At 37.7% G+C, this 9,399-nt stretch overlaps 1 protein-coding gene across 2 annotated transcripts; it reads left to right on the top strand.

Moving 5' to 3' along the window:
- Positions 1-254: 254 nt before the first annotated feature.
- Positions 255-9,271, top strand: LOC149018222 (ABC transporter B family member 4-like). 2 transcript variants are annotated; one of them, XM_089152534.1, is made up of 12 exons: positions 255-545; positions 2,232-2,286; positions 2,494-2,669; positions 2,777-2,998; positions 3,077-3,315; positions 3,529-4,054; positions 4,452-4,725; positions 5,788-6,680; positions 6,881-7,147; positions 7,294-7,557; positions 7,705-7,998; positions 8,701-9,271. In XM_089152534.1, exons 3-12 carry the CDS (start codon positions 2,508-2,510, stop codon positions 9,055-9,057), a joined length of 3,498 nt encoding a protein of 1,165 aa, XP_089008660.1. In that variant the 5' UTR covers positions 255-545; positions 2,232-2,286; positions 2,494-2,507; the 3' UTR covers positions 9,058-9,271. The 2 variants fall into 2 exon arrangements, with proteins under 2 accessions (XP_089008660.1, XP_089008659.1); XM_089152533.1 differs by lacking the exon at positions 255-545 and adding an exon at positions 1,206-1,659.
- Positions 9,272-9,399: the final 128 nt, after the last annotated feature.

The following is a 9,399-nucleotide window of genomic DNA, read 5'->3' as shown; positions in this document are numbered from 1 at the left end:
GCTCCCAAATCGCATCGGCGTCCGTGTGAAAAGGCAAAATGAGAAAGAGTTTTGGGGTTGGGTAAGAGAAGGGTTTGAAGTTGTAAATTGATAAAATTTAAGTACTTAAAATGTAAAAATAAAAAATTAATATTTACAGGTAAACTTCACCATCTGAATCTCAACCGTTGAATCAAAGTTTGTTGACGTGGCTCAATCAGAGCCGTCGGCAGCAGCAGGCAGCTGCTGCCGCAAATAAAAATCCCGAACACAACTAGCGCGCTCTTTCCCCGCTTAGCCCTTTTGAAACTGTACGATTGATGTCATTGAAAATTGCAATTACGAGCTAGGCCGAGGAAGATACACAGCTCATCACAATGGACGACGATTCCGCCATTATCACGAAGTCGAAAGAGAAGAAGAAGAAGCATTTCTTTCAGCGAAAAGAACCACCCGAAAATCCATTGTCTCAATGTGTTGGTGGTGAACAGGATTGCCGCCGGTGAGGTCATTCGAATTCTATAACTTGAGTAAACTCGCTTAACGGTTGAAGGACATATGCTTAGGTCAGTCGTAACTCAAAACTATGTTTATATATTTCTTTTGGGTGGCTGGTGAGTACTTAAACGTACGAAGAGAAACAACAGTTCCTAAAATAAACAGATATTTATTTGATATTTTATGAAACAAAACATGGTTCCTACCTGGGTGGAGAATGTTCCTGCTAGCAGCAACTGAACTGGAGTACTTTAATTCCCAACGGTTCATAAGTACTTTCTGAGTTATTGCATTTCAGGAATATCCTTTCAGATTTCATTTCATTGGCTGCAAGTAGGATATAGAGCCGTGCTTCTTGCTTCTCCCGTTTCCACTAATTTGACCTCCAATTCCCCCTCAATTTTAAGTTTCAACCAGCTCTGGTTTATGTCTTTCTGCTGGTGAAAATTTAAAACGGTGACTGGTTCTAGTGATTTGTTTTTAATCATAAAACAGGGTTCTTAGAAGCCATAGTTTTTTTATTTTTTTATTTTTTGGATTGGTTTGGGTAAGAAGAAGCCATAGTTTTCTTGATCATCTTGAAACGTAAGAAACCAAAGTACAGGTTTTATTTATTTATTATTATTTATTATTTTTCAATTTTACTTTGACTTAGCCCACCTGGAGTCCTCGCAGTTTCTCCAAAGTTCAAACCATTGAAATATGTCAAAACCTGCCCATTGGTTCTTCCTTCACAGGGTTTGCTTACGGTTACAGGGCTTATATAATGAGTTCACCTAGGTTAAGAGTTTATCAACTTGTCATAGAAACAGGTACTACAATAAGTGCAGAAATAGCATGGCTGAAGATAATGGCTTGAATTGCAATATAGACGCCAATGATATCTCAACGAGGATCAATCATTTGCCTACAAATGGAGAAGCTGAAAGCTCAGAAAATACCCTTGAAAAAAAATGTTTGGGGGAGGAGAAAAGGCAAGGGGAGGAAACTATGGGTAACCTTCCATTTTACAAGCTGTTTTCCTTTGCAGATTCTATAGATGTTTGGCTGATGGTCTTGGGTACTATTGGTGCTGTTGGAAACGGCCTTTCCATGCCCATTATGACCATACTTTTTGGGAATTCAGTGAATGCTTTTGGTGATACCATGGGCACCAAAAATGTAGTTCATGAAATGTCTAAGGTACTTATATATTTTATAAGCTTGAGCATATATTTATTTTCTTTTCATAGGTAAATTTTTTGTATTATGGAAGAGGAAATTACAGAATTAGCAACACCAAATAATCCAAATGGTGGAGTTGCTTCCAACCAAGGCAGGCATTAGTTCCTTAGCCAGTATCCCATGTAGGAAACTTGAGCATGTCTTCAGTATTGAACACTGATTTTGGTTCGGTATGTCAAAAATTTCTACTAGAAGTCATTATCCTGCTTGTCATATCAAATTAAAAAAAAATTTTGACCAATGAGGTGGGTTCATTAACGATTCACAGATTAAAAATGCCAAAAAAGAAAGCATTCACTCCCCTCCCATATCTTGCATCTATAGTCTTTTTACCTGGTGGATCTCTCTCTCATTTAATAAATGTATGGAATCTTGGATTACTAATTGGTGGAATACGAGGCAATCTATCTCATTGATGTTTGGCTTAATTCTTATAACATAGGAAATTATGATCTGTTTCCACTTTTAAATGTAATTGCTGAAGCAATCACTTTCATTGGCTCTAACTCATCTGACTTTATGTTTTTCAGCAATGTCTTTATCTAGTTTACTTGGCTATTGGAGCTGGTGTCACTTCTTTCCTTCGTAAGTACCCTTAAAGATACACGGATTTGGAGTCTGGGCATGTAATGCAGGGTCCTCCCCCCCCCCCCTCGCACCAAAAAAAAAAAAAAATCCCCTTTGAATTTTGCCACTATTTTGGAGGATGATTTGGTCTAGACCTTTGATGCATGATCATATATGTACAGTATCTCAACTGATTAACAGAGATATTACCTTGGTTGTTTACAGAGGTGGCTTGCTGGATGGTCACAGGCGAGAGACAGGCTGCAAGAATAAGGTTTTTGTACTTGAGAAGTATATTAAGGCAAGACATCAGTTACTTTGACAAGGAAACAAACACAGGAGAAATTGTTGGGAGGATGTCAGGTGACACGGTTCTTATTCAAGATGCCATGGGTGAGAAGGTTCTATTTCTACTGCACTTAAACCTTAAAATGGTCTTTGTTTTCTTGATTCGTGTTGAACTTGAAACTCTAGGTTCCTTCAATTCAATTCCTTTTCAAATTTTCAGGTCGGCAAGGTCATACAGTTGGTGTCAACATTCTGTGGGGGTTTTGTAATTGCATTCATAAAAGGGTGGCTCCTCACCGTTGTCCTGTTATCATTCATTCCTCTTCTTATATTATCTGGTGCACTCATGTCATTTGTTGTATCCAAGATGGCATCACAAGGACAAACTTCCTACTCACAAGCTGCAATAATTGTGGAACAGACTATAGGTGCAATTAGAACTGTACGTTCTATTGCCTAATTTTTATACTAATTTTGTTGTTTCTTCTGTATGAACTAAAATACTCAATTTCCCATACAGGTTGCTTCGTTTACTAGGGAGCAAGAAGCTGTAATTCAATACAACAAGTCTTTGATGAGTGCTTATAAGTCTAGTATTCATGAGGGCTTGGCTTCTGGATTCGGTCTTGGTGCTTCAATGTTTACTGTTTTCTGCAGTTATTCTCTGGCTGTATGGTATGGTGCAAGGTTGATTATTGACAAAGGATATACAGGGGGTACTGTAGTTAATGTAATGGTTGCACTGTTGGCCGGTTCATTGTGAGTTTCAGATTATTTTTAATCTTAAAAGATTTGGTTTAATGTTTTCATCTGATTTCTCTTCCAACCCTTCCCAACCCCCCCCCTCCCCTCTTTTTCTGGACTTGAGATTCATGTATTTTCTAGTATCATGTTCTCCGTATCACTTCTGATTTTAATGATTTATCTGAATAAGTGATGCTCCAAACTGATCATCTTGACTGCCTTTTGTAGCTCCTTAGGTGAGGCATCTCCATGCATAAGTGCATTTGCTGAGGGAAAGGCAGCAGCTTTCAAGATGTTTGAGACAATCAACAGAAAGCCAGAGATAGACGTTTATGACACCAACGGGAGAGTACTCAATGATATTCAGGGAAATATTGAGCTGAGGGATATCTACTTCTATTATCCAACAAGACCATCAGAACAAATCCTCAGTGGGTTGTCTCTTTCAATACCTAGTGGCTCTACAGTAGCTTTAGTTGGAGAAAGTGGAAGTGGGAAATCAACAGTTATCAGCCTGATAGAGAGATTCTATGATCCACAATCTGGTCTTGTTCTTATAGATGGTATAAATTTGAAGGACTTTCAGCTTAGATGGATCAGACAGAAAATTGGACTTGTCAGCCAGGAAACTGTGCTGTTCACTTCTAGCATTAAAGATAACATCACTTATGGAAAAGATGATGCAACTCTTGAAGAAATCAGAGCTGCAGTTGAGCTTGCAAATGCTGCGAGATTCATTGATAAACTGCCTCAGGTTTGAATCTTTTGCCCTTGCAGACAGTCAATATTACTTCTTATTTAATTTTAGAATAGTTTGGTTTCTGTTACATTAACTAATTGCGACTTCTATCATTCACTTATAGCATTAAAGGTAAGATCACCTATAGTTTATCCCTTTTTTTCTTTTTTTTTTTTTTTGGGGGGGGGGGGGGGTAACCGAAATCTGTGCAAAACCATCACCAGAAGTATTGGTAGTCATTTACAGGAAAAAGGCATCTTTATAAATTGATCCAAGAATGATTAGTTTTCAATTCTTTGTATGATGCATATGTTAATGTTTTGTTATGAACTGTTGTTTCCTGCTGTATTTAATGTAAGTTTGTCTTTTCTTTACCTTCCAATGTAAAAGGTTATATGTCATTTGCATATAGGGACTAGAAACCTTGGTCGGTGAGCATGGAACCCAGCTGTCTGGTGGTCAGAAACAAAGGATAGCTATAGCTAGAGCAATTCTGAAAGATCCACGAATTCTTCTTCTTGATGAAGCTACAAGCGCACTTGATTCAGAGTCTGAACAAATTGTGCAGGAGGCACTGGACAGGGTGATGGTCAACCGGACTACTGTAATTGTTGCCCATCGGTTGACCACAGTGAGGAATGCTGACATGATCTATGTCATTCATCAAGGGAAAATTGTTGAAGAAGGTGAAGATCTTACATATATTTTTTTTGTTAAAATCATAGAACAAAATTCCATCGAAACTTGCGAAATTTCCACTGAAATTTCCTATTTTGGAAAATGCGAAACAACCCAAAAACGAAACTAGCGAAACCGAAACCCGCGAAACTAGTCGAAACCTTGAAACCTGTCAAAACTTTGTTCCCCACCCGTTGGTTCATGAGGGAAAAAAATTCCCAAATTTCGTGGGAAACTTGGGAAATTTCATGGGAAACTTGGAAAATTTCGTGGAAACTTGGGAAATTTTGTGGAAACTTTGGACTTTTTTCCGAAATTTGTAGCTTTCCCAAAATTTTAATTTGTTTATTTCATGTTTCCCCAAATACCCTCCACGGACTTCCCATCTAAAGTGCGATCCCTCGGATTGGTTATCTAAGCATAAAGACTCGAAAGTACAGTATCGATTAACTGACAACCATAGGAATAAAATGTCATGGGATGTCTATGTTCGTTGGTTGGAGGAGAGGATGTTACGAGGCATAGTATTACTACCACAAGATGAATCCACCTTGGCACTCCTCTTAACACTAAGTTTTATTTTCCTTTTATTGTCAACATTTTGAAGTTAGAAATTATATATTGAATGTTGTGTGCTTAAGTAGTTAAGTTTATAATGTACTTTTTGGATAACTCTACATTGATGTTATGTACATTGAATGACATATCTACATTGATTTTTTTAGCAAAATACAACAAATATATTCTTTATACTCTAATTAGCTTAAATACAGGATCCCACCCCAAAATACTCTTTAAAACCTGTCGAAACTTGTACGGAAAAGTCCTCGATTTCCTCAAAATTTCCCTAGTTTCCACCTAAGTTTCCCATTTTCACCCAGTCGAAACTTGAGTTTCCCTTGAATTTTTTACCATGGTTAAAATACCATTTTCTATAACCGACTTCATGGATAAAACTTTTAGCATGTAGAGTGGTCTATCTTTAGATTAAGATTTCCTTAATTGTTTTATTTTGCGTCAAGGATAAAGAGATATGCACTACTAAGTTAGCATCTTTGTCAATTGAATAGGTGCACACTCTGAACTACTCAACCATCCAGGGGGTGTATACTACTGGCTAATACACTTGCAAGAAATGAAGTCAAATTCAGAACATTCAGCAATAATTGAAGGAAAACTGGAATTTAAGATGGATTCCAGTAGGTCCTTGACCAAACATTTATCACTCAAACGATCTCTAAGTCGTACGTCATCTGGGCATGGAAATAGTGATCGCCACTCACTATCATTCGTGATTCCATTTGGTTCATCCAATGGACAACATATTCAGGAAATTATTTCAATAGAAGCTGAAGCACCTCCTGACCTGCTACCTCAATATCCACAGACAGTTGCATTCTGGCGGCTTGCTTATTTAAACAAACCAGAGATCCCAGTGCTGCTACTTGGTCTTATTTTTGCAGGAATCAGTGGTGTTATATTGCCTGTTTATGGTGTACTAATTTCTTTTATGATAAAAACATTCTATGAGCAGCAAAGTGAGCTTCGGAAGGATTCAAGGTTTTGGGCACTGATGTTTCTTCTACTTGGTTCTATAGCATTAGTGGCATACCCATCACGATCATACTTCTTCTCTCTGGCTGGTTGTAAGTTAATTAAACGAATCCGATCGATGTGTTTCGAAAAGACTGTTTACATGGAGATAGGTTGGTTTGATCATCCTGAGCACACAAGTGGTGCAATTGGTGCAAAACTCTCCGCAGATGCAGCTGCTGTTCGTGGTATAGTTGGGGATGCTCTTTCACTGCTTGTTCAGAATGCCACAACCTTGATTGCTGGTTTGGCTATTGCATTCCAGGCAAGCTGGCAATTGGCTCTTATAATCCTTGTTTTGCTTCCTCTCATTGGAATTAATGGGTGGGCTCAGATGAAATTCCTGAAAGGATTCAGTGCAGATGCTAAGGTATGCTTTAAATTTTGGAGTGCTAATTTCTCTGAAGCATAAATTCAACAATGATGTTCTACAACCACTGTTCATGTCTCAAATCAGATAAGACATCTTTAAACCGCTGAAGAAATCAAAACTTGAAACTTTTAATGCTCAAAATATAATGAATCATGCTTGTCACTCTGTAATGATGATGAATATTAAAATGGTTGCAGATGATGTATGAGGCAGCGAGTCAAGTTGCTACTGATGCAGTTGGCAGCATCAGGACTCTTGCTTCTTTCTGTGCCGAAGATAAGGTGATGACACTATATAAGAAGAAATGTGAAGGTCCGACGAAGACAGGGGTAAAGGAAGGTTTGGTTAGTGGGCTTGGATTTGGGGTTTCATTTTTCTTATTGTTCTGCGTGTATGCTGTCAGTTTCTATGCTGGAGCACAACTTGTTCAGGATGGCAAGACAACAGTCACAAAGGTTTACCGAGTAAGAATTGTTTATTGAAGATATTATTATTATTATTATTTTTTTGCTAGATGATTTTTCAGGATGTATATATTTAGCATTTAATTTTTCAGTTACTCAAGACATAGCAGTTGTGCTATCAGTTTATTCTCTCTATCCCTATGCAGGTTTTCTTCGTTCTCACTATGTCAGCTGTTGCAATTTCTCAATCTAGCTCCTTGATACCCAATGCAACTAAACTCAGGACTTCTAGTGCTTCCATATTTGAAATTCTTGATCAGAAGTCAACCATAGATCCAAGTGATGTTTCTGGAATGACACTGGAGAGCATAAAGGGCGAACTTGAGCTTCAGCATGTCAACTTTAAGTATCCAACAAGGCCAGACATTGAGATTTTTAATGACCTCTGCTTAACCATTCGTGCTAGAAAGGTTAATGTCATTGCATATTCTGTTTTCATGCTCAATCCCATCAAAAACATGTTTCAGAAAAATAAAGCTAAATAGTTAGATTGAAACAGTTACAGGCTTCCTACTAACACAGAGGTTTAGTGTGTTTAACTGGATATCTTCTTTCAGACTGTCGCTCTGGTTGGAGAAAGTGGGTGTGGCAAATCAACAGTGATCTCGTTGTTGCAGAGATTTTATGACCCAAGTTCTGGCCACATTACATTAGATGGAATTGAAATTCGAAAGTTCCAGTTGAAGTGGCTGAGGAAGCAGATGGGTTTGGTAAGCCAAGAACCTGTTTTGTTCAATGATACGATCCGTGCCAATATTGCATATGGAAAAGAAGGAAATGTGACTGAGGCAGAAATTGTAGCAGCGGCAGAGCTTTCAAATGCGCACAAATTCATCTGTAGTTTGCAACAGGTTGGTACACTGTGACCTTCATTTGAACTGTCTCTACTATAGTGAACATAATTCCGTTTACTGGTGAACTGGCACATGTGTCTGCCATGACTACTGCTGATATTGTGATTTTCATTATAGGATGGATAGTGTAGCATCTATGATTGACTTGACTACATGTCATATTTAGCCAGTGTTTAGCATGCATTCTTGGAATTTGTTTTAGGATAATGAAAATAGTTGCTTTTATTGGCTCGAGAATGAGAAATCAATCTAGAATGCATTCCAAGAATGCGTAATAAAAATAGTCTGTGTCCTGAATATTCCTTTTTGCCCACAATGGATCGATTTCACTTGTATTTCTAATATTCTGAATTTTTCAAAAAGTGAAATTGTTTGTCATCCTACTCAACCCAATTAGATATTAGTTTTTTTTTGGGTAGAAAATTAGATATTAGGTTGACACAAGGGAAAGTCCTACTGGACTGACACTTGACATAGTTGTAGGACAACTGTTATTTGTCTAATGGGGCTCCATCAAGTAAATCAGCTTGGACAATCTTGTATGGGATAGGTTCAAGGGTTTGATGAATGCATTCAATCACCTCTAGAGATTTTAAATGTACTGGTCTAGTACCCAGCATTTGATATCAAAGTCGGGCACTATAGAGCATCAACAATACTTTCTAATGTTTACTCATCCTACTATGTTGAATGATGCAGGGTTATGATACTTTGGTAGGTGAACGGGGGATCCAATTGTCCGGAGGTCAAAAGCAACGAGTGGCAATTGCACGAGCTATAATAAAGGAACCAAAGATTTTGCTACTAGATGAGGCCACAAGTGCGCTTGATGCCGAATCCGAACGAATGGTTCAAAATGCATTGGACCAAGTCAAGGTGGACCGGACCACAATTGTGGTGGCTCATAGGTTATCCACAATCAAGGATGCTGATTTAATTGCAGTGATTAAAAATGGGGCTGTAGCTGAAAAAGGGAAGCATGATGCACTGATCAATATCAAGGATGGCATTTACAACTCCTTAGTGGCACTTCATATGGATTCTACATTGAAATGAGCTATTGTCTCAAGATCTTCAAGCTTTACTTTTCCTCTTATGTTGTTGGTTGGAATTTTTCTCCATGTTTGTAACACTATTATTCTGTTTTTATTTTAATTTATGAATCTTTGTCACTATTTATCATATGTATATATCCAAATGGTCAGATATTTGTCTTTGATTTTCATATGTAAATATGCTTTGGGCCCAATGCCTGCAAAGTAAAGATTGATATTTTATGGCTATTTCAATATGTAATTAAGATTTGTTTGGTTTTTTTTTTTTTTTAATTTGAAAATATAAATATTCGATTTGGTTGAAGCTGGTTTGATTCTGAACCAAACCAAACCAACCTTTGCA

This window comes from Hakea prostrata, chromosome 4 (assembly GCF_041222555.1).
Source record: "Hakea prostrata isolate BN-2017 chromosome 4, UWA_Hpros_2, whole genome shotgun sequence".
Classification (NCBI taxonomy): Eukaryota; Viridiplantae; Streptophyta; class Magnoliopsida; order Proteales; family Proteaceae; genus Hakea; species Hakea prostrata.
Note: the sequence above shows the minus strand (reverse complement) of the source record. Positions and strands in the feature narration are given on the sequence as shown.